Genomic DNA, 25967 nt, shown 5'->3' with positions numbered 1-25967 from the left:
CTTAAACAAAGCTATGTTGTCTTCACAGCTCTTCGAGCAGAAATGTGAAACATGGCCAGAGTATGATCACATTTTAAGGCAAATTATATGCTAAGTAAAAAGGCAACAAGTTATGAATTGGACCATCTAAAATTCTTGCAAGTAGCAAGATCTTTTACAGTATATCATGGTTTTTTCTTACCTTTTAGAAGTGGGGGCATATCTGGAACAAGAATTTCCATCCCAGGCACAGTATGGGTCTCTGGCAAGGCAGCAGTCTGCACAAGCCTTCCCATACGTGTGACATCTGTGCAGAGAGAGCTGAACCAATCCATCCCTGGAACCAATGTACAATTGTTGCTGCAAATCAGGCAAAGCAAATTAATTAGGAGTGTTCTCCAAGTAGCCAGTGTAAAAAGTTCCCTTCTTCAGTGCCACAGTTGCAGACTTTTAAACTTATCCCAGATTTTACAAAATAAGGGACAAATTCCTCCTTTAGTGTAAAATGTTTCTCAGGGCTCAGTGTGAACTGGCCAGTGCCCATCCATCCCAGCAACATAGCAGAGAGGAAAGGGGACTGCAGTCTTGGAAAGACACCAGCACTCAACACCCTCACACCTTTAGATGTGTGCTGTAGTAAAAGATCAGAACCAAACCACAAAAGAATGGCTTAATAACACATTTAAAAATGAGTGCTGGATAGTCATGATGTTAACAATCTGGGAACTAGGGGTGACCTTGTGTGAATGAACTTCATGTTCTGCTTCTGATCCTGAGGCAGGATGGGGATAATGTTACTCCCCTCTCCCCAGTGTGCAAGTGGGGAGAGGGGAGTAAAATCCTTGTGGAGCCAAGGGTGGTCCAGGCTGGAGCGGGCTCATGCAGCACCTCCATCTGGCCTGCCACCTTTTTTCATGGGAGATGGGACCCAGCTGTGCTGTGCGTGCCTGAAAGGCAAAGCACCTCCTCTCGTGTGAGTGAGCTGAGTTGTGCCAGAGCTGCTCTGGCCACTCCTGCAGGTCAGGGAGGGGTGGCTCTGGTGTCACACTGCCTCCTGAACACGCACAGAGCCATCACAGAGCTTGGAGCTGCCATAAAACCCTTTCCCATCAGGAGATACCGCGCTGGGACTGGCCCCTGCGCTGCCAGGGTTGGACCACCCAGATTCAGAGGAGGGGGACTGGTTGTGTGCATACAAATTTTAGCACAGTGAGGCCCTGATCTCTCCTGACTACTAATAAAAATAAAAACAAAAATAGTAATAATAATTTATTACTAGATTGTAAAGAGACAAGTATTTCTGGAGGCTGGAAAAAGAATGTGCATTGGTTTCACTTCCAAATCCCACTACCATATGACTAAAGGTTTGTTTCCCTGAATAATTACCAGCCTGGGTACACAAATTACTGTTTGTAAGCAAACAGGAATTAGGCAGGGAAACAATTTCAAACATATCTCCTTCCTTCCAGTTACATTTAAGAGACATCCACGGAAAGCTTGGCCACTAAACAACAAGCATCACCTGAAAATAGGTGTTCAGTGTACCCCAAATCCTCCAGCAGTTAAACAAGATTATGATTACCTGTTTCTGAGAAATCTCCATGGTCAAGATAGATGAAGGATGCTGAAAAATAAAATAGCAAGGTGTATTAAAGTTTATAAATTGTTATAAAGGTTGTAAAGTTTACAAATTCCCTGCTCTTAATGAAAAACAGAGCAAAACTTAAAGCACAATAGGCAAATAAAATTACAGGTACATTTGCATGGTTTAAAAAATATGGAAAAAAACCCCAAACAACAGAAAATCAAGAAATTCATGCTTCCAAAAAGAACTCCCATGAATTTCCCCAGCTGGAAGGAGGGAATTAGCTTCTCAGAGTTTGCTATCTACCTCATCCTGGGCAATGAGCCTTTACATCAAGTTTAGTTCATATTAAGCACTCTTCGAAAGGTTTAGTTGCCATTTAAGGGATACATAGGCAGGATATATTTTATGGCTACGAGAGACAGTGAAATTTTTGTCTGTGACTGATGTAAGAACAGCACAAAGTTCGGGGTATTAGCTATCACCCAACAGAAGATTAATCTAAGCCTATTGTTTAATATTAATGCAGTTTGAGGAAATAAAGCACATTTTTTCAGCCATTACCCCCTTCAATTTTCTGGATTCAAAACCACAAAGGTAGCAGTTATAAACATTACCAATAAAAAAGTGAAGGAATGTCTGTTGAGTAGAAAAAAAAAATACTTCTTTTTTTGTTTTAAATACGATATGGCATATTTTCCCTTGACGTTATGTTTTAAGAATGCAGCAAATTGGTGCAGATACTGGAACTGCTCATTATTTGGCAGGCCACTGAGTAATCTTAGTATTTTCTGAGTGATATTTATAATTGGTGTCCAAGACAGTGGGAAGAAGACATAGAGATCTTTTAAATCAAAGTTTCATCATACACATGACATATCAAAAGGCATATGAAAAAATGAACTCTTTGCAATAATCGTTAATGATCCTGTGGTAACATTTGGAAAAGTCCCAAATTAATTTATTCAGTATGGACAACAATTTGGGCTGGACAGCACATAAGAGAGAGGATGTGTGAGAAATTAATCAAAATGCTGTGGATGCAAATGAACTTTGATGGAAAAGCAAAATGAAAACTGAAAAAGAGCTGTGCAGCATGAGAAGAAAGCAAAGTGAGAATGCAAAGAACTAAGAAGAAATGAATAAATGGAAAAGAAAATCAGCAGGGAAGACAAAGGTTTCCCTTTTTCTGATGTAAAAATATGTTGATGTCAGCTCCTTTACCAGCACTGAAGTTAATCAGAAATTGGGCCTGTGCAACAAAAAGAATCTTGGGCTTTTTACAAGCTGCATTTATGAAGAAGTCATTGGTGTTAGCAGGGTTCTGGTTACAGAATAACCAAGTCAAAATGGTCAAAAATACTGAGTAAGCCTTCACCAATAAATTAAAGCACACTGACAATCAAAACTAACATATTTTTTATTTTCCTTATATTTTCAATTCCCAATGTTGCTATTTTAAAGGATTTCTCTGCAGCCATCGAATCTTTAGTGTTTGTCTTTTAAAAATTATGATTGTACCTAGAATACTGTCAATGCCAATTGGGCCATAGAAAATTTCACATTAAAAATACAATACTAGTATTTTAATGTGTATAAATAATAAAAAATGTGGGCTCATAGTAAGACTTAAAACTAGAACAAAGCAGGCTAAATGACACTTTCTACAGCTTTGAAAAATCACGGTCTGATTATTTTTGGACATTTTTCAATTGACTTGCCCAAAGAATACCAAGGCATTTAAAAATTTACGTAGTGTCCCTCTGGAAACTTGAACAAGTTCCAGTAAACAAACAATCAGACAGACAAAGCCAGTTTGGGCCAGGAAGTCCCCTGAATAATATTTAATTGATGTTGTGGCTATTAATGCTTACCTTGAATATCTGCAGCTCTTCCAGGACCACCTCCTCCTTGGTCCACTTCTCCTTTGTGATACTCACAACCTTCAGGACTGTGCCTACATCTGAAACAGATGTGCCTCATGTAAAACCTCAGGTATGTTGCAATAGGTATGGGCCACTCAGTTTCCTGACTGCAGATGAAACTAATCCATGAGGGATGTTGCTTTCCAACCACATCTATCCCCCACTGCATCCACTGCTGCCTCCAGAGCTCTCTCCATACAGTGCATTTATGGATTCACTGTATGGCTGAGCCAACACAGTCACAGGCAGCTCCTGGCAGGGATGGCCCAACTCTCCTGCTACACAAACACACAAACACGGACAAGCATTTCCACGCTGCCAGCTACAAGTTTCTGCACATTTCCCTGAGCCAGAACTGGGGCCCATCTAACCCCAAAGAAAACTGGCTCAGGGAACTAAAAATTGGCAGAAAATTATTTCCTCTTTTTTATAGAATTCATTTGTTTCCAGTACAGCTCCTTAATCAGAAGTAAGGAGCTCATTTTAATGCAAAGAGTTAAGCAATGCACTTTTAAAATTTCTTTTTTCATTTAAATTTATTTTGTTTTTTAAAAAAAACAACTTCATTCAGCATCAAAATCTTAATTTATTCATTACTTCTTTGGAGTCAGAGGATTTTTTGCAGTTAAATCTATTCATCAATTTTAACCTGAATTCTTGCTTGGTGGAAAAAATAGCTGCTCATTTCATGTCAGAGCATTACACATTAGTGAACCTTGAATGGCCTTAAAAAGAGCTCAGAAATTGCTCAAGGGAAATGGGTTGGGTGCTGGGATGTGGGAATGACGCAGTGCAGCTTAGTCCTAAGCTCTACACATAGTATTGAAGTAATGAAAAATAATACACTGTAAGGGAAAGAATGAGATTTTCATTCTTCTTTTCCCAAACTACTGAAGTTCATATTACCAATCAAAGCCAAATTATTACAGTCTGCCTTTTGAATTAAGAGGTTTTTTTCAGAGTTTGTTTGACATAATTGCCAAAGCCTGCACATGTACAAGTTGGCTGTGTACATTCAAACATGTAATAAGCTACTGATCTTCTGCTGCTCAACATCTCCTGGGTTGTTATATCCTTATTCAGTCTCTCTATATAAATGAAATTTTATCTTTGAGTTAATTTCTTTCCTTACAATGAGTTTAGAGGGTAAAACAGGACAAAACCACACACTTGCAGAAAAGAAAATTCACTTTTAAGGAAGGCATTGCAGAAAAATAAAAGTCTGCATATTGTGGAGTGCCATCTAGTGACTGCATGGTACTTGCTGGCCTTGACACCTCTAAACCTGACTACTTACACTTGAAGTGTTTGTCTTACTGCCAGGTAGGAAAAGTTAACCTCGGAGTATTCAATTGCTGTTCTCTCAATATAATTTTATTTCTACAAAGAAAAAAATTTAAAATGGAGGATAACAAACATCTGAAAGCAGCCTCTACAGCCACTAAAAGAATATTTTGTACATTTTTACAAGTGAACTCATCTTCTCAGGCAGCTAAATTTCAAATTACTTCTCACTCTTACCACAAAAAAAGTAAGTTGCAGTGAGCACTCACAAATCCTAGGAATCACACACTTTGGGAGTGAGTTCCTTTTACTTCGCTGACTATATTAATACTGCTCTCAGAAAGCAACAAGGATTTTCCATCATCATGACTAAAGCTCATCCCCAGTCTTCTCAGCCAGCAGGGGAGAAAACAGCACGTTAATGGTCTTCTTTAATGCAAGTCTGCTTTTTTTCCATGACACCACTGTACTAACTTTGGACCACAGAGGGTCTGTGACATTGTCTGGTTTTGAAAGGGCTGTGAAACCAATTTGGCCTAAAAGTTCTGAGAAAGAGGCTATCTCTAGACTCCTGTGTGGGGTAACAGAGGTAGAAAACTCTTCAAAGCTGAGACAACCCACATGTTACAAGAGATGATGCTCTCTGACAGTTCACTCCTTTCCTCAAATTACTTCAGAATACCCACACGTATCAAATTGTGCTGTATGACAAAATTTGCTCATAAGCCAGATAAAATGCTGGGCAATCCAATAGCACTGGGGTAGGATTCAAACTGAAAGCCTTACTTCCCTGCAGTTCCTGGCAGGGAAGTCCAGCTCATCCATTGCCCTTGGATAAACCTTGCCACCTCAGTTTCACTTTCTCTGAGTTGGGGATAATGGCAATGACCTCCTTATTAAAGCACTCAGATCTACCAGAGAAAAATGCTTGCTAAGACCTATACAGAATGAGAGTGAGACAATGCTGAATTATGAAATAAGAACAAAAAGTCCCAGCGGAGTAATGTGGTAGATTATTACTTCAGAAATGTTATGAATAGGTATATTCACATTCCTTAGCACACCTTGCTGTAGGGTGATCCATCCAGTGATCCTAAATTTAATTACTATGGGAAAACTAGGCCTTTTCCTTAAGCATTTATTTATTATAAAAATGTAAATAGATAAATAATTATCCATAGAAAAGCAGCAAAGCAGTTTTTTTCCCAGACAGAATAGCTTAACCCCTCTCTGTTCAACCCTGGTTGTCACATTTGGAGCTATCAAGTTACTTATTTTTATCTTTAAAATTAGTTGAGTGAAATTGTTGCATTAGGCTCAGTTTGAAATCCTTAACTGTTCAGTATCACATGAAACAAAATGCTGAACCACCATGTCACTATTGATAATAGGAAATGCTCTTGGAAGCTATCAAGGTAATTTCTTTTTATTTAAATAGTTTTATTGATGTGCTTTCAGCAGGAAGTGAGACTACCATGTAATGTAAAGACAGATACTGAGTAGTATTTGGAGGGTAAGAAAGTTCAGGTACTCTGACCCCTAAATGGTTTATCACCTAGCAGCAAGAGGCATTAAAATCCCAACAGTAGTAATATCCTGAACTGACAAATTAATTTAATTTAAGCACTTGCATGGAGACCTGCACCAGAACCAGTAGCAACTATCTGCTTCCTGAAGCTGTATGCATAGGAAAAATATGTTAACCTAGAGTTTTATTCAGGATCAACTGGACTAAAGGTGCTCTAAAAAAGGATGGGGTTTGTGCAGAATGACACTGGAAGTTCTCTCTCATACCTGTTCCTAGGAAAATGACATCATACTGCCCGTCCTCTGCCATGACGTGGTCCACCACAACCTGAGTGAGGCGATAATCCACGTTGATGCGCGTGAACACCGGCGCTCCCGTCACCGGGTAAACCGGCTTGTACATCAGCGGGTGCCTCCTGATGAAGCTGATGACTTCGTCAGGGAAGTCCCTGGTGGACTTTATGAGCGGATCGTAAGTTTTGCTTGGACACTGAATGACAGAGAACAAGGAGATGAGAGGAATTTTAGGAAAGAAGTGCAAGTAGAAATCAAGTTTTCCACAATAACATTTGCAAAGCCAGTAATAATCAGATTTTTCAGTGATTCTTCTCATCCCAAATCAGCGCTTGGTCACCAATACCTCATTTATTGAAAGAATTGCTTTAGAACCAGAGAAATTCTCATGATGGGCTGAGTATGGGTGCAGAGAATTCTACTCCTTGTTCCCTGCCACACTCACAGCCATAACACAACGTTTGGTATTTCACACAGACAATGAGAGGAAAGCAGACCTGCCATTCCCTGCAGGATTTACTTGTGGGCACAGCTAGCAGCACAGTTAAATCTGTTGCAGGAGCAGAGGGGGTACCAGAGCAGGGCTGCCAACAGCAAGCCTGGGCTGCCCTCCCGTGGCTGCTGCAGAGGAGCACATGTACTCTAAGTCCAGCATCTCAACGCTTCTCTGCTTTTAGTGCTTCTGCTCCTCTTTCCAAAGTTGCCTGAGTTTCTGCCTGAAACTGAAGTTTTTTGCCTTTGGCCTGAAATCAGAGGCCAGACTTGTCCCTGTATATGGCCTGAAATAAGTTACTTTTCAGTGAACTATACTTCCTAGTAAGTATAGTTCACACATTTTTTTTCTCTAAAAATGTGCATTCTCCAGATGCCAGACAATCACTGTGGCTCATTACTTCTCAAAAGTGACTTCCTTACTCATTCACTGAGCTGACACTCTTGACCAGGCTCATGGCTCAGCTGCTGCACCATCCTTTTCTCTAGCTTTTAACAGCACAATCTCATCCTCTTCTGACACTTCTCCATGCCGGGGTTCACTCCCACCTCTGTTAGACCCCTGCTGACAAACTGATCACTCCACCTGTTTCTTTAGCTTACACAAAGTTGGTTCCAACACATCTTGGCTGAAGACCACCCACAAACCTACCTCTTCAACCTCCATCAGACTTTTTCCCTTCTGTGCCTTACAGGGTAAGCCCAAGTACATCCGTGCGAGGTGGTTCATTCTGGTGACCCATGACCTCGCATCACCTATCTCTTCTTTCTTTCCACAACTGTTTGCATCGCTTGTCTGTCCCTTCTTTCACAATTAGTCTTGAATCCAAGCCTGAGAAAACTTCTGTTTTGAATCTGAAGGCATCTAGATGTGTTACTGGGGAACTAAAATTCTGGATAAGATGAACTGGACACGTTATTCCAGTTGGTGACAACCTTTCACATATGAACTATTCATTGATCTTCTTTTTTGATAGTTTTTTATAAAGTAATCCCTGTGTTTACTGCCAGGTGGAGCTCTAACACAGCCTGTGAGGAAAGAAATGTGATCTGGTAATACTTCTGTGTTCCATCAAGAGTAAGTTAAGATTCATGGTGCAGTTGCTCTACAGTCCCCCTTCATAGCAATTTTTGACAGGAAAGACTTTAGTTCACACTCCCAGCTACCCATTTTGACATATGCTGAATCTAAGGTGTTAATTAAGGGCTTGTGGTTAGGATTTCTTCCACTATGTAAGGTAGAGTTGCAACTAAACACAAATTTCTGACTGAGAGAAAAGCTTCACAAAAGTATCTGAGACTACCTGTATGTTCAGAAACAAAACAGGCCAGCAAAGCACAGACCAGCTGATGTTATACATCCACATCTATGGCCACACCTGAAATGTCTGTTGGGGTCAGTTCCTGGTCTGCCTTAGACCCCAAACACTGCCACAGCACTGCCACAGGGAATGCACTTGGACATTTGGAACATGCCTGAACTACAGAAAAGCCCATCTTAACATTAAACAAAAGAGTGACTAGGGGTCTGCACTTGAACCTGACCTATTTTGTTAATAAACAGCGTTGTAGCCCCAGTGATTTAAGAGTCTGCAGCCTATTTCCATTCCCTGCTTGTACTGAATTTTATGGCTACCTAGAGAGCTAACAGACTTTGTGCAAGTGTCCACTTGCTCAGTGTTGTTTCAATCTGTGAGAGTTAAGCCTCTGCATCCCCACCTTCATAATGGATCTGAAATAGTTTATTAGAAAAAAATCTTAAGCCCCTGGATCACCTAATAGCTTTTGACAATTTCTCCACGGACAGTTAACCTGTGCCAATTTGAATTAAGATAAATTCCATCACACAGTCATTTCTATTTCATTGTACAATTCCATTTATGGCTGTGAAAGAACAGACAAGAAAAAGAAAAAAAAAAAGGGTTGCATTGTCATGTGATAACAACCCAAAAAACATTCCTTGAAGATACAGTTGAGTACAAGTAAGAAAGAAGAAAAGGAAAACAGTTCCATGGGAAACACGTATTGCAGGGAATTATCCCTAGGGGGTTTGTGCCAGCAGTCCTGTAAGAACTTCACCCCCTGGCTTGCTGGGCATTATCTCCCACATTCTGTTTTCTGGTGTGCTTTTATGAAGTCTTTGCAAGGTTACATCCTTGTAGTGGCCTGTATTCAGCTTGGCTTTTGAAGATAACAGTATCAGTAGAATAATTTCACAAAGAAATATGACTTTGGAACAAAAAGTAGACTTTGGGATTAAAAAATGATGTTTAGAGGTGTTGAACAAAAGTTTTATGGGATAAATAGAGAGAAACGTGATAACTTTAATTGTCTTCGAATCAGAGTTTGCATTAATTTATTCTATAAAGGATAAGAAACAAATTCACCTCTTCAACTTTCCAACCATGCAGTAACTCTCTTCCCCTTCCCAGGGAACTACAGGTTGATTTTCCCCATGTGTCTCTTTTCTGTGGTTCATGTTCTCACTCATTACTCAGAGTGACCATCTGCATCTACTGGAAATGTGCTGACTGCTCACCTATTAACAACTCAATTCCAGAAGCCCATTTCTATGTGAAAAATGGGAGTAGCCCCTTCAGTCTTAAAGATCTAGATTTTTGCCAAAAATCCATCATCGGAGGAAGATGAGAGCAGTGACATCATTTACTAAAAACCACCGGGATAAAATTTCTAACAATATGGAGCTATAGAGTTGCTACAGTAATCCCAAGGGCCCAAGCCCTACCATGCAGGGAAATACAGAAAAATCTTCTGCCAGCTGGCATAGTTAATTTAGTAGAAATAAGGACTAAGTAAGGGTTTGATCCAGAGATCTGCTTCAATCAACAGTGTCTTTTCCAATCATTTCAGTGGGCTTTGGACCCCATCCTAAGACAGCATGACCACCAAGAACAGCTGGGCAGGTGTGACTGTTTTGCTTGGCCAAGGGAGTTATTTCCAGAGGCATCACTCACTGTGGCATGATGGATGGAACAGGGGAATGAGAAAGTCATTTTGGCTACCCTTTGGCAAAGTTCTCAGGCAGTTTTTTTAAACTGTGTCCACCCATCATTGCAGAACAATTCCCGTAGGCTTGTGCTTCCTTTCCTAGCAATCAGTAGGATGTAGGGTGGTCAAGTGGGTGAGTGAGACAACTTTTCATGTCTGAAAATGTGAGTTCATATCCTGTTACAGGTCTCATGACAGTGTGTTCTCTGCCAGTTCATAGTTCATTTATTCACATCATCAGCACCAGATGCTGTCTCAGATATGTGACATCTCCCACTGGGGACAATAAGATCATTTTACATCAAATGTCACAGCAGTAGGTTGGCAGAGTTGTCTCATGTGGACTACAAGAGAATCTGGCTTCATAAAAGTTCTCATAACATTATCACTGTGCTCTCTCAGCACCTTCAGCTTTTGTTATAGGGTGGGATTCATCTCTACTGATCTAGATTTTAATCTTGGCAGCATGTGAACTTCAGAGAAGAGCAGCTTCTATTTTCACAGAAGGCAATTTTTCTCTTTCTGATAGAGAACTCTAAACAAGCAGCTCAGATTTGATGCTTTTCTTCTAGATAGCTGATATCAAACAAAATTAATCACATTATATCAGTCAAGTTCCTACTACTAGATAAGAATTTTGCAAGAAGCTTGTTCACCATATAATCTATTCCGCAGAGGTTGCTCAGATCTTTGATGCCATAAATAATAACTTTACAAAAATATATGTGGCAAGAAATAAGGCTAAAACAAAACATGACAACCACCCAAAACAAACAAACAAGCAAACAAACACCCGAAACCCAACAGAAACGGAGTTGGAAGTGCTAAGGGCATCTCTGTTCAACTGCCACATAAACTCTGTGCCACAGATATTTTGAAAAATCAATAGTTACTTAAATTTATTGAACTGCCTTCTGTGTAAGCTCACTTTGACAGTAATCACTCTGGACTAAGTCCTGATCCCACATGTTCTACAAAGATGCCTTCTCTTCCCTCACCTGTTATTTGTATCCAAATGTGGTCACACGGTGTAAGTTAAGGCTAATCTTCCTTAAATAAAAGTAAATACACACTAAATTAACACCACCATACATATGTAAGCTTTTCTCCTTTTTTCACTTGTCTTATTAAATTTGCAGCTTAGCAGAGTGCTCGATTTGTGGATCTCACACAATGCTGAGACATACAGTGTGACTGTGTTAACATTATGTGGGAAATGTGGCCAAGTTTCTCAAAAGCTGGTGCCAGAAGCTGGGCTCCTAAATAAACCTCCAATTTGCCAAACTGGATAGTGCTTCACACCATCCAGTGAACGCAGTAAGAGCTGCTGGATCTAACACCTATTAAAATGGTGGCAATTATTTGGGAATTTAGCTATAAGGTATGTGAACACATATCCTTTTCATTAATGATGCATCTGTAGTTCAGCAGTGCTGGTGTCTACTGACAAACTGAAAAGAGAATGTTGTTTCCCTGGGAACTTCAAAAGGGTTTCTATTACAAGTGTGTTGAAAATCCCAATTTAAAAGTGTCCTGTCACGTGTATCCTGAGACCCACTTAACACTAAGACTCAAGCACCTGCAGGGTAGGGCAGATTGATCATATTGAGTGAAGTAGGCATCTGCTTGCTTTTAATATGTCCAGGCTGGGAATTTTTATGGATTTCAGAAGGAGAACCAAGAACCATGCCAGCAAATCACTCTTTTGAGTACTGGAAATATCCAGTATGGAACATGAAAGAGTGAAGTACTTCTAAAAACCTCTCCTGTATCAGGGAATTAGATGTCTTATTCTGGGGCTTCCCTCCTTGAGGAGGCATCCTTTGTCCTGGGAACTCCTTGCTCCCTCCTGGTAAAGGTGTTTTACTTTTCATAGGTTAATTACTTTAACTTCATAGGTTAATTACTAGCCAAAACTAGTAAGTGTTAAGTCTTCCAGGCTCTAAGTAAGTTGTCTTATCACTGATTCATCAAGCAAACAGCAGATAAAATACAGGAACTACCTTCATCCTCTCACTTCTGTGTTAAATGGGGACCTCCAACACAGCCCACACACTAAAGGTGAAACTTAGGTTCCTGAGAAGCATAAATACCATATGGCTTCTTTTCTGTAGACTGATCAGAGCTGCACAATCTATTTTGTATTTGTCTACAATGTCTACAAAACCCCTTAATACTCTCTGTGAGTGAGCTGCGCCAGGAGGACTGAACACTCAATGGGAGACTTTCATAGTAACCTTGAAGCTACTCAATGAGCCTGAAGGAGGGCTGGGGTGAGGGAAACAAATCAGGTTTGTAGGAGAAAAAACAAAACAAACAGTGCCAATTTTAATAGCAATCAAACTCACTCTTCTGCCTCAGCAAAAAGCACAAATAACAATTTTAAGTCCCCTATTACTTTTTAATGTTTGTATCCCATAGCTTGTGTAAGATTTGCTCTTGTGGGGTTTTTTTGAGCACTTTGTATTGCTTTTCCATTTAACACACCTGTGCTCTTGATAGAAAAAGCTGAGAAAATTAAGCACCTAATCTGAGGCTAGCTGAGCTGAGACCAGCTGGATGAGTGAACTCGACTTTGCAGGTGGCACTTTGCAATTCTCTGCTGACCTCTGCCATGAGGAAAGGTGACAAGGTTTGCAACATTGCAAAAGGGTGCTAGGAGCTGGAAGGTGATTCATGTTGTGGAAAACAGGTTGGTAAGTAACAGGAGATGTAGGAGGCTTTCTGAGGAAAAAAAAAACATAAAGTGAAACATTTCGCTTTATTAAGCTGCCTCATTTTACAGTAGGGAGATCAAAGGAGAGAGGAATTGGAGAAGCAAAAAATGCAGTCTGTCCCATAAAAGATAGGTGAAAGGGGAAGATAAGTCTAAAAATAATAAGAGAAACCTGTGCAACCTTAAATGTCTTATGAACAAGCTTATTAAAGCAGCAAAACTAACCAGAAGGAAGGACAAGGGTGCATTTTGGCAGGCAGTATTTCCCTGTGGCACAGCCAAGTCCCAATGGACACTACATCTTGATCAGTCTGCACACTGGAATACCAGAAGAAATAAAGGAAGGGGTTTCACTGAAGAAAGGAGAGAAAGTAAAGGAGAGAGAGAAAAGGATGAAGCTGAGTAAGGGGAGGGTTAGGTTGGTTATCAGGAAAAGGCTCTTCACCCAGAGGGTGGTTGGGCACTGGAACAGGCTCCCCAGAGAATAGGGAAATCTGAGTTGTAAGGGAACTCATTTAATAAAAAGAAAACACAAAAGATTCAAGAGCCCAGGACCATATTCATATCTGAAGTAGAAAGAGGTGAGACATTAAACTCTTCAAATAGAAAAGAGCAATGCCTTGGGCTGCTTCTTCTTGTAGCTAAATGACTCAGACTGCCAGATTCTTACTTTGCTCATTCAGATGTTTGTTTTGATCTTTTGACAAATCAGATCAGTAAGATATCTAGACTCATCGAAAATGCTTGCTGTAGCCTTGGCTAGCATTTAACAGTCCTGCATTCTGCAGTAGATGAGACTGAGTGTTAATCTGCATCTTTACACTGACATTCCTCTAAATACCTGACCTTAATGACATTTACTTGCCATCAGTGAAATGAGTATGACTCCTGTCTACCCCATCAGAATTTCCAAATGGGCACTGTGAGTTGCTGTGATACTGAAATTGCTACAGCTCAATAAATAGAGAAGTTTTCTTCCTCCTAATTCACTGAAAATCTTTTTCAAATGTGATTTCTGGGAGGACATTATGAAAACTCTGCTTCAGAACACATTTTAAAGTAAGTTCTCCATGATTTCTTTATTAATGGATAATTTCCTGAAAGAAACACTAAGAGACTGGAATAAAACTGGATTTGTTATCTGGAGACAGCTACAGATATGCAAGTCCAATTTCTCAAACAGCTAAAGCAGATAGAGCAAAAGCTCCTTTGTTTTTCCACTCACCCTCTGTGTTGGGGCTGCCCACTTCATGCTTCTGTCTGTCTCTTTTTATTTTCACCTTCCAAATGGAAAAAGATTTGAAGCCTTTCCTCTGTTTAATTCCCATTTTTTCCACTTACACTTTAAAACCCCTGAGAGAAGTTAAAGAGCCGTGTGTTCTGCAGTGTCAGTGCTGTGGAGTGTGCCAGAGGTCCCCTGCCACCGTGTCCAGGGGTGTTTTGATGACGGCAGAGGGCAGGCACAGCCCAGGGACATGAGCAGAGAGGGGCTGCTGCTGCCCGAGCCCACTCAGCATTGTGAAGGCATGATATCATGGTCATGCTGGGAGTTTATCTCACACACAAATTGCCACAGGAAGCATTTTGTCAAAATTTCAAAATCAAAGTAGTCACAGTCTCTACAGTGAGCAGCTTTATTTACTTAGAAGATAAAGACAGCGGAGCAGAAAGTTAAATTAGGGTATGCAGTCTCCAGCTTCTGTATAAATGCTGAGAGGGAGTCAATGTATTTCTCAAAGCCAACCACCAAAAGAAATCTATTTCCTAGAATTGCCATTTTTAGACTTTGCCAGTAACTTAGAAGTATAGGAAATAAAGAATCAGAGCAGTGTTAACTATGCCAACTGTAGGCAACACTTATGAGGAGCTTAAATTTCAAAAATGTTCTAGTAACTTTAAAAAGGGTAGATTATCCCTCTGGCTTTGTTCTGAGTATTTCTGAACCCCCTCACAGCTGAAAAAAAAAGACAAAATTAATCTTCAAGGAAAAGCATTTCAGCATTCACATTGCAGTTGTCTTCAAGGTTCATGCTGCTTCTTTTCCTTGCCTTTTAGCACAGTACTGCTTTTCCAGACCCCACCCTAAATCCATTCATATCCAAGTTTGGCATAGCCCATCACAAGCCAGGAGCATGGCATGAATCTACTTATTTGGATACCCTACATCAAAGTCCTAAGCCTGAAGTATTTTGCAGTCCAGCTCACTGAGAGAACAGCTAAAAAGCTATGCAGCAATACATTGACCTAATCTATATAGTAAATATGATAGATATCTTTCTTCTGACAGACTAACTCCTACAGAAATCCACTGACTAAAGGTTTGGAGGACTTTTAAGGTACTATTTTCTCACAGCTGTTATCAGGTGCTTAAAGGAAGCAGTTGGAGAGCTAAAGGTTGGCTTAAATAAAATATTTATCTTTAAGCTTTCCAAGTTTTACAAAACATGCAACCATGGATATTCAAATCAGTGATAAAGATCAGCACTGACATGCTTCAGCATGGCATGTTTCCTTCCCTGCGAATCCCAGCTCAACCATGTGATGGCTAATACACTCAAAAATGCAATGAGCTTATGACCCGTCTATCTGTGCAAAGTGTTCATCCTTATGGGGCACTCTGAGTTTTTCAAGAGAGTTATTTTAATCTCTTTAGATGCCATGGGACCAGCCATTGTTCTCTCTGGCACCATTTTTGTAGCTAAAATTAAATTCATCTGATCTTCTTAACCAGACATGGAAGTTGCACACACACAAAAAAATTACATTTAATCTTCTTTTTGGGGGCATGGTGTATTTCACATGACAGAGAGATGCATAAGCTGGCAATGCCTAAATTGTCCAAATAAATTGAGATTTGCTCCATCAGGGCAAATCTTGGGCAGGTCAAATCAGTCTCTGAGCTGTCCTGGTCTTTGGAGAGAGAGCTGCTCTGAGGTTCACCCTCAGCTGAAAGAAGGGAATCAGCACTTGGGGCCTGACCTGCCGAGTGCTGGGACCACCACGTTCAATAAACAGCATCAGCTTGGACCATGCAGTTCAGCCCAGTGGAAGGATGAAGAAGAAGAAACAGAGACACAAGGAAATGTGTGAAAAGATGAACTAAATTAACCAGATAATGTGGCTTGAGGCAAAGTTCACACCAGTGGTGAGGTTGGAGAAATAGTGTAGAAACACCCAGATGGCTTCTAGGCCACATCCAGCACTGACTGCTCATGGCTGGCTGCCTAATACTTTTTCACTGAATACTTGACCAAGACAATAAAGAGCTATTCCAGATGAAACTGTTGCTCTTCTACATTTTCATGTGCTAAGATTTGCCTAAAGTTGTGATGATGTTTTTAAAGTTGACGTGTTTTTAGAAAATACCATTTCTTACTCATCTGTAATGTGAGCCTGACATCTATAATGTCAGAAATTTATTTGGAAATTAAATTTCCAAATTTAATACTGTGACAGAAGTGGGAAAAGAAAACTTTAATGAGTTTTTCAAAGTTTTCTTCCTCATTTTGGCATGTTACAACTGAAGTCTAAGAGACTGGGATTAAAAGTATTTCCAGATACCAAATTTCTCTTTTCTTCCTGTCACTTACTTTTTATCACATAAAATGTCCAGCAGTTACCTCCGTATTTTACGTCAAAACACAACACATGCACAAATACACACAACAGAATCAATGACAGTATCTCAGTGATTTTAACAAAAGACACAAAGATAATAGAAATACAAATAAAAAACCTGTGATAACTATACAAAGAAATGCCTTTGGCTTTTTATGAAGCATTGACGCCTTAGGGGTGATCCCAACAGACAGAAATATAGCCATACAGTGGGAGAACACAATATGAGAGACAATCAGGAAATAGTCTGGACACAATGTTATCTCAGAGACATGGAAAAATGTGTATTTATATACTTACGGTGTAGGTAGAAGTCTGAGCTATCAACAGAAGGGGAAAAGTTGAGAGGATAATTTGAAACATCCTGAGCAGAAAATATAAATTACCAGCCTGGGGAGGGGTGTGAAGCATGATTGCCTCTGAGTAAAAGAGAGGTGTGTAATGAAGGAGACACTTACTGTGCCAGGCCTGGGGTAGGGGATGCGGCCCTCGTACTGCACCCAGCGATGATCTGCGCTCTCCTTGTGGGCATAGGGGCCATTGAACACGGCCCTGATCTCGGCCATGCTGTACACACACACTGCAGAGCCCTTGAACACCGAGCTGCAAGGGAAGAGACATCCGTGGGCAGGCTGCAAACACCCCTGAGGTGACGGGACCGCGATCAATCCTACACCTGCCATGCTGCTGAACATCAGCGTGCACAGCTCTGCTAACTACAGATATTCAATGTCACTGTGGGGGATGCCTAGGGAGGCTGTCTGGAACAGAGACTGGACAGTGCTAAAGGAATAAAGCAGCTATTTATTAAAAAGCCTTCCAAGGATAAACCTTGGGCAGTACAAGAGCCTGGCTTGGGCTCTGCCCAAGATGGATGACTGGTTATGAGTTTCACACTTTTATAACTTTCGGTCCATTTACATATTGAGGTTAATTGTCCAATTACAGCTTCAGGTTATGAAATCCCATCCTCCCAAGATTGCTCTCCTAAATTCACCACAGTTTATAATTTTTGGGTCTGAAAGCAATGCTATCCTTGGTTCTCAGGATGGAAAATGATTCTTTTGTCTAACTAAACTGTGACGAGAACTTGCTAACACCTTATATGAAGTTCAGAGTTATATACTAAAGTAGTAAAGAATCTGGAAAATGTGAAAGGTACAACTTATGCATCATTGTTACAGTTTTAAGTTTGCTCGGTTGAAACCTGGTTTGGCCTTTGGGATGACTTGATAAGAGTGTCATTTTTTCTAGTGGCTGACAGTCTCCAGCTATCATTTACAAGCTCTTTTAATTAGAATTTTATCCAAGTGAAGGACATTTTTTTACATTGTGTTCATATCTGGAAGTCCATATATTAGTGATATAGGTGAGGTCCCTGAGAACTACAAGTTGCATTGGAAAGACAAAAAAAAACCCAGATATAAAAATAAATGCTTATTTAATTTTCATGCATTTTCCCTTTTTAAAATGTATTTGTCTAAAAAAATCTAAAACATTTCAGTTTTCTAAAGAACACCATGCCAGGCTGCTGAGTAGCATGTACTTTAATTGCTTCACAAACCATTTCATTTATTGTGCAATATGTACTTCAATTTTAAGTATTTTCTGTGGTTACATATTCTAGAGAGCCTCTGTGGTAACTGCTTCTGAATTAAGGAGTGTCTTGGCAATTCCTCATTGTAGTCATACTTGTCAGCATTAGTCTAGTCATTATTTACACTTAATTCAAAGGTTCTGGAGACAAAAGAAAGAATTTTTTTTTTTCCTGACAATTTTATAGAGAGCACCTCACTAGTGATCTGAGAGGTCATTAATTAATTAGTGCATCCCCCTGAGATAAAGTTGGATTATCCTTTCATTAACTCTGAACTATAAAATCACTTAACTATCAGTTTAGAGAGTAATTCTGATACTAAGAAATAGCAGATGTCAACATGTTACTTACAGAAATGAGGCTTCACAACAATAATTTGCCTGAAATTGTCACTATTGGTTGCTCAAAAATTATGATTTATTTATTGATGAGGTTGAAGCAATATAATTTGCTTTTGATTGTTACATTTATATTACTTTTTACAATCACTCTCAAAAAGTAGGCACACAAAGTTTCAGGGACATAATTTATTATTTCTAGTTCTGAAAAATATTGTCTTCAGTGACTACAGCCTTGATATTGGACATCTTATTTCAGCAGTTCCTAACTGCTCTCAGGAATCAGAATCTAGAAGACCTGAGTATATGCAAAAATATAAAAGCCCTGAGTACAATCTTCATCATTTGTTTCCAGAGGCAAACATGATCCCAACACATACCTTGTTGTAGTGAAGACTCCATACACAAGTGGGTTCCTCTCATCTCTTGTAGAAAGTAAGAATATATCTTCTGCAATGAGAAAAATATATTTGGGGATTTATTTTTTTTAGTTAAACATCCATTGACTATTCTGCATTAACCATTTGTAATCAGGAAATTTTTAAAAATATAACCAGATTTTATTTTTGTTGGAATTTTAATTTCTGCCATGTGAATTTGTTGCAATATTCTGAAACATGTTCATTTGCAGATAGTCTGGGTTTTATATCAAATCAGATTTTTACTTTCCAGCTTTTGGAGGGAAAGGGAAAAACACTGTAATTCTGATTAGATCAGTATTAGTTATAATCAGGGACTTCTGATCAAAGCCAGAGGTATTACTAGCCCTATTTGGAAGAGGAGTAAAATCAAAACAAGACACAGTGCTTCTTCCATAAACAAGGGGGGGAAAAATGCAACAAAAACAGGTATTACTAATGTCAAAATAGACCATTAAAGATAAATCAACTTACGCAGCTCATCAAAATGTGTGTCTGCCCCCTCAGGACCAGGTATGGAACACACAAGCCTGGCTTTCAGAAAAGTTGTCCACTTGTTTATTAGGCTTCTTTGGCCTCCCATATCATTCTATCAAAAATAAAATGAAAATCTTGAATATTAAAAAAGTAAGGGTTTTAACAAATGACAGCACAGTATGAACTATGCATCTTCTGTCTGATTCCACAGTTGACTCTAACTACAACAACATGAAAATCCTTTTTTTTTCGTTTTCTTTTTCCTACAAGACTGTAGGAGAGACTTTTTCTAAGTAGTTTCTGTAATTACTTATCAGCTCAGAGAGTGGGCAATTCAAATTTTCTAATTATACCCAAAACTGTGAAGTTCCTTCATCAGCTTTTTAACTGGAATATCTGTATCAAGTGATTTCTTGCTCTCTGTGAAGGTAATTTTTATAATCAGTTGTTCTTTAAAATTCTTTACAAACCAAATAATAGAATAGAATATTTTGGATAGATTTTGGAAAAAAAAAAAAAAAAAAAGGAAAATTACATTCATCAGCAGTTTAAAATGCAAATACTGCACTGCTTTTGTTTTGGGTTTTTTTGTTTGTTTGGTTTTGGTTTTGATTTTTTTTGTGTACACGGTACAGAGAAAAATGCATTCCAGACAAAACCAGTCATATTATTCTAATAATCATTGTTACAGAAATACCAGTCTGCCCTCCTGCAACTGGGATTTTTTTCATTTATTTTACTACAGGTTTCCAAAACATAAGCATGCTTGCCCAAATTTCCTTTAGCCACTGGAGAAAGAAAAAATCTAGAAAGGGTCACTTGAAATTGGAATTACCTTTCTGAAGGGTAAGTGACCTTCTGCTGACTTGGATCGGCAGAGGTGTATGGATAGGAGATTTTAGAAGATTTAAATTTTAAGAAGCCAAACTGGGAGTTTGCTCATGTACTTCTTCCATAAAGGACCCTGCTGGTTCCAAACAGCAGAACTATTTAGGTTCTGCAAAGCTATTTGGGCCCTAGAAGTCTTGATCCAAAAAATGGAAAAGGCAATGAGATACCAGCAGGAACCAAGAATTTAAACACTTAAAAGAAATGTGAGACTAGTACCAGCAGTAGTCTCCCAGCTGTAGGCTCTGAATGATCCCAGGAAGGTGCCTACTCCCCTCAGTTATAAACTCTGAAGCTTAGGGGATCTGTGCTGTAAGTTCAAGGACCACAGTATATTCAGCCCCTTCAGATTCATGAGGAGAAATCACTTTTTTGTTAATTCACTTTGCAATCTGAAGGCACAGAACCAGCCAGAGTAGGAAACACTGGGTGGTGGGAATTAGATGTCATCACCACAGATTGTATTTGGCCCTTCAGGGCTGTATCACACATACTACAGGCATTCAAGAAAGATGGTTTTAAGTGCTGAAATCACTTCACAGGGAGTAACAATTCTCTGGCAATGCACTCTAACTGCTTTTCCTTTTCATGTACCTGCTACTTTCAAATAGATTAGCTCAGCTGGAAATGATTCCTGTTCATATACGGCCTTTGGAACTCCTGCTCTTACAAGAATTGCTGCCTCCTCTCTTGATTTCCGGAGGTTCTGCCAAGCCTGAAGCTTTGCATCTACCCAACAGATTTATTACAAAGGTGTCAAAATTAGCAGCCTGAAGCCAATAGCAAAAAAACCTCTGCACGTGTGTGTTCTGTTCAAAGGCAGAGCAAACAGACTTTGTGGTGCAGCTGAAACCAAACAACTACAAAGATGCAACAAAGAATGTTAAAAAGCAAGGACTGTTAAGCTTTTCCTTCCTCTGGCAATTCAGATTACCTAAGCAAATCTCACACTGCAGAACTCCCACTTTGATTTCTGGTGGATGCAGTGCAGCATCACAGGCGAGAAGATGTCTCTAACTACCTGACTAAAATGTGGAAACAGGAAGAAAGTGTGGAGCAAGTGATGGCACTGGAATAGAAGAAGGACCCTTGTCTAGTTCCTACTCCTGTCACTGCAGCACTCATCTTCTGCAAGAGATGGGAAAATATGTATTTGTGTTTTACCAACCTTAAGTTGTGATCCACCACAGCATTTTCACAAATGCTTATTTCAAATGTATCACTAGTTCCTCAGAGTTGCTAGAGAGCAGTGTGAATCAAACACTGTGCACAAAGGAAGCAATCCTAGCAAGTGCTATGTGCAATAAAGTATAAAATACATGGATTTAAGATGTATCCACATTTGCTTGCTCTCAAGCCAGGACACGATGTTAACCACGCTATTTGAGTCTAAGAGACATTAGAACAGACATTTACTAGATGTGTTTTACATACCAAGAAGCTGCCAAAGTAACACTGTACAGTTTGAACGGAGCAAAGGGGATTCAGTGACCAGACAGCATTCCAATAGCTACCAAGCCCTTCTGAAGCCAGAGAGTGACAAATTTATGGTGAAGAGAGACTGAAAAGAACTTTCACTGATTTAGACAGTTACACACATAATATGCTGACATATCCTTCAACATGCTTCTTCCTACTGCCATGGCTGAGTGAAATAAAAAGCACATTTTACTAAGAAGATATTTTTGCTTGTGGTTTTGGGGGATTTTTTTTGATCAGTAGCCATATAGTACTCCTCAATTCTGTATGTCATCTCTGATTAATACAGTGTCTTTCCTTTCCTACAACATGCCCAGGATTCATTGAGATTGACTGAGAAAGTGCAGGAACTGACAAAGGCCATGATGATCTTATCTACATACAGAATTAGTTCAGCTCAGACTAAGGAGGTTCAGAAACTATAAATAGTTTAGGTATGTCTTTGCTCCTTGAGTCTCAAGTAGAAGTAATCTAACAAAGCTCTGTAAATACCTATTATTTTAAGAAAGGGCACCCCTTCCTTCCTTATACTATTTTTTTTGCTGCATATTAGGTTAGTCTTTGACTCATTTTGAGGCTTCAGGTGCAGGATAACATACAGTTCTCCTTTCCTTCAGACCATGTTGATGTGTACCCACTCACTTAGCATTTTATCTGCCCACTCTGGCGGAGATTCCTTGGACCCTCATCATTCCTGATTATTGGCCTCTGAGAGGCTGAACAAAGGAAATACTGACCCAAGTTCTTTCTGAGACTGGGCTGCTACAGAAGGAAGACAATCTCTTTTACCAAATAGATTATTTAATAGTAGCAGTCTAGAATGAATCATCAATATGCTCAAATTCTGTGAGCTGGCTGTAGAGTAGGACAGAAATACAGTAGGAAGTACAGGCAGGGTAGTCAGTGGATTAGAAAAAATGGATGGAAGAATGAAAATCACCAAAGCAAAGTCCAGTTGGTGCACAGGTGAGCAGAAGTGAGAATTAAACACAAAGTCAGACTCCTAAGAAGCCCATTCAGCAGATTTATACCAAGCAGAGGTTTGCCTCAAGCCTGTTTAAGTAATTAACCGGATGTACTGAAATGATTTTTGACAAGAGATATGGTCTGAATACAAAGAACTCTAAATATTTCAGGGAGATTGGACAAGGAGACAAGATAAATTTAAGTGCTAAGAGAAGGAGAAGGCAGCATGAACAAACCTTTCATTCCAAAAATATGGCTAATCTTGTACCAGCCAACCAGCCTTGAGTATCTGAAATCTTATCTCCCAAAATATCACTTCTAAGCACACTGGATTAGCTGTGTTTACTATAAACTTTGTAACTGGACAGATGAAGGCACTTAGGGACTGCACATTTCATTCTGAATATAAATAAAGCTTTAATTAGCACTTACTGCTTTGTAATCTCACAAGCTGTAACAAATACCAACACTTCTGCCTGAAATACCTTCTTTTTAACAGAAAGAAGGGTCTGTAAAATCATGGTTACTTGTGCTGGCCTGAGTTAGAAATGTAGATAATTACCAGCTAGAAGGGGAGCTGTTCAATCCATCACCTGTTGAGGAAATACTACCCCAAAATATCACAAAATATTATAGCTACAAATTACTTAGATAAATGGGGAAGTAATCCAATATGACTTTAATAAATCAGGCAGACTCTTATTTACAGAAATCCTAAAATTTAATCCCTTTTCAATAAGCTGGTTCCAGAAAACAATTTGTTGGAGTGAGAACTCAGGTTTCTACCAAATTACACTGAGAATTCAAATATCAGATGTCCCACTTCCATGAGCATAGGTAATTGTATGGCCTTCTGACATTCAGAAAACTGCTGTTTAAATGGCACAGTGTAAATTTTGTGAAGTAATTTAAGGTCATATCAAGCACCTCTCATGGGAATCTTCTTTGGAAATTTCAGTTTTTGATCTGCAATTTATGTGCAATTAAGCAAAGCAACAGGTTTTTCAAACCATCTAGCTAAAGTTAAGTTTGCATGAGAATAAAAGCCACCAGAAAAGATACTTCTCTATGATCAACTGATTTAAAAATCAACTTATGCTATTTCTGTTGTATCTATTTCCTATTCTGTTGTATCTTGTATACTATATAAATGTAGCTTCATTAAAATGAACAAACCTTAGTTTTGGAATCCAGTAGGCAGGAAAACAGATGGCAATGAATCTAAAGAACATCTGCATCTTTGGGGATTTAAATCTCTTATTTGCTTGTAAGTAACAGTGACAAATTGAACATTAGAACAAAAAGTGCAGTTATCTGAAAAATCAGTCTACATCAAAGATGTCAAACATAGTGATTCATAAAACTTTAAAGACAGTAATTATCCTGAACAGCCTCTAAAAGGAAGAAAAAAAGAAAGGAAGAAAAAAGAAAAAAGACAATGAGTGGAATTTCTAGAAGCAGGTTATTAATTACAGCCAGTGGCAAGATGTGCAAAAGGACTATCCAAAGAGAATTCCTGGCCTGAATAAAAGGAAATGTTGGAGAACAGAGAGGAAAAGTGCTGAAACTGCAAAAGGCCCTGGAGCCTTTCTCTTACTGAAGCTTAGCGATGTGACAAACCTACCAGAAACAAATGGCCTCCCCTGAAGCAAAGCCTTATATTATGGAGGAAAAAAAATCTCCAACCTTGTAGCTGACTTTAGAAATGGAGAAACAGCCAACAGTCTCCTTTCAGCTTCTGTCTTCAGGTTCACATTTCTTTCTATAATTATTTTGTTTTACTTTAAATATTCTCTCCCCACTCAACTCTTTTAGGTACCAACCTAACACAGGAAAGTTAAATTTGCTCCTTGAGGAACTCAGGTGCAGAATTTCTTGTCCAAACCATACGAATCCTCCTCTGGCTTCATCAGGCTATGGCTGAAAACATCAAGCTACACATGAAGTATGTGTAGCTTGAAAAAAAAAAGCTACACTTGCAATGTAAGCAGGAGAAAGAAGGCACATGAGACTCTAAAACTTGGACTGCTTTCCTGTGGATACATCAAATAAACCTGGGCAAGTAACTTCTCCTCTGTGTCTGCAGGTCCCATCTGACAATGAGGTGGGGACTCTGTTTAGTTCCCAACAATGAGGTGGGGACTCTGTTTAGTTCCTGCTCCTCAACCAGTCTTGTTTTTATCTCATTGAGAAAATACACTGAGCATGCATAACTGTTTGGTTCACCATGGAAAATGGTGGGTTTTATTCTGGAAAATATTTAAACATCACACCCTGAAGTTTCTATCAAATTATCTCTGGATGGGATCCAGACTGGAAAACCTAACTAAACAGCAAAGAAAAATGCTGGACTATTACTAAACATGTAAAACCATGAAAAAATCCCCCAAATCCAGAAACTAACAGGCTCAGGTAAATACAAGGATGGTTTGGGGCAAATAAAAGAATAAAACTAAGCACCATTTTACCTTAAGGCAATCCTGCTCATATTACCTCCAGCAGGCATGCTAATATTAAGAATATTCTCCTAAATTGTCCAAATTCTCCCACAAATTAAATGTACTCTACTATATCCACCACTAGGCTGTTCAATCTAACAGATTCAATGGGAATCTGAAGTTAGCAAAGTCTTATGGATGAAGAAATATAATATGTTATGGTATTCTCAGGAAAATCTACTTAAAATTTTGAGTATAAATTGTACATGGTTTATTCCAGTGTGTTTGACTTGCTTTTACCTGTCTCTCATCTAAATTTTCATATATACCTAATATAAATTATATTATATGCATACATAAGGCTATAAAAAGACAGAGAACAAAACCTTCAGGTTATGAAAGGCAGCATTCTTGATAATGAAGGCAAGGCAAGTAATTAGATGGATCATCCACATAATGTCAAATAGGAGATCAGAATTTATATGATTTGAACAGGTTGACATCACTATGAAACTGGAGGAGTATGAGACACAGTACTGGGATAAACTGGTTTATTTATGAACAAATAGGCTTGAATTTGCCATTCAGAATTTCACATTCTTAAATCAGAATGTCTTGCATTTCAGGTTCCAGGGACTCCGTAGAGTCAGTGGAAAATACGTCCTTCAGAGAGTGATTTGGGTTGAAGATGGAAGGAGTCTTCCTCCAAAAACTAGGTGTCTGCCTTTACTAAAGGAAGGGAATGCCTGATAATTAGTTTCCTCACTTGGGTGCCTGAAATCACTTGCATGAGATATTGTGACCACAGCATTGACAACCACAGGTTGGGAGCTGGAAAGGGCATGAGACCAAACAACAAAGGTAGAGCAAGAGTCCTTTAGAATCTGGAATCCTGAAACATCTGTATTTACAACACTTTACTAAATCAACAATAGC

At 39.1% G+C, this 25967-nt stretch overlaps 1 protein-coding gene across 3 annotated transcripts in view; it reads right to left on the bottom strand.

The window, feature by feature from the left end:
* Nucleotides 1–25967, bottom strand: part of SEMA3D (semaphorin 3D) — a 133025-nt gene that overhangs the window by 16860 nt on the left and 90198 nt on the right. For all 3 annotated transcript variants that reach the window (XM_030291165.4, XM_012568866.5, XM_072919126.1), the window contains exons 9-15: nucleotides 19258–19372; nucleotides 18745–18814; nucleotides 16888–17032; nucleotides 6568–6790; nucleotides 3439–3527; nucleotides 1562–1603; nucleotides 182–339 (exon numbers count right to left, since the gene is read on the bottom strand). In XM_030291165.4, coding sequence (XP_030147025.2) covers nucleotides 182–339; nucleotides 1562–1603; nucleotides 3439–3527; nucleotides 6568–6790; nucleotides 16888–17032; nucleotides 18745–18814; nucleotides 19258–19372 — 842 coding nt within the window. The remainder of the gene's footprint in view (nucleotides 1–181; nucleotides 340–1561; nucleotides 1604–3438; nucleotides 3528–6567; nucleotides 6791–16887; nucleotides 17033–18744; nucleotides 18815–19257; nucleotides 19373–25967) is intronic.

The sequence above is a fragment of the Taeniopygia guttata genome, chromosome 1A (assembly GCF_048771995.1).
Source record: "Taeniopygia guttata chromosome 1A, bTaeGut7.mat, whole genome shotgun sequence".
Taxonomy (NCBI): Eukaryota; Metazoa; Chordata; class Aves; order Passeriformes; family Estrildidae; genus Taeniopygia; species Taeniopygia guttata.
This window is presented reverse-complemented; position numbering and strand designations above follow the sequence as displayed.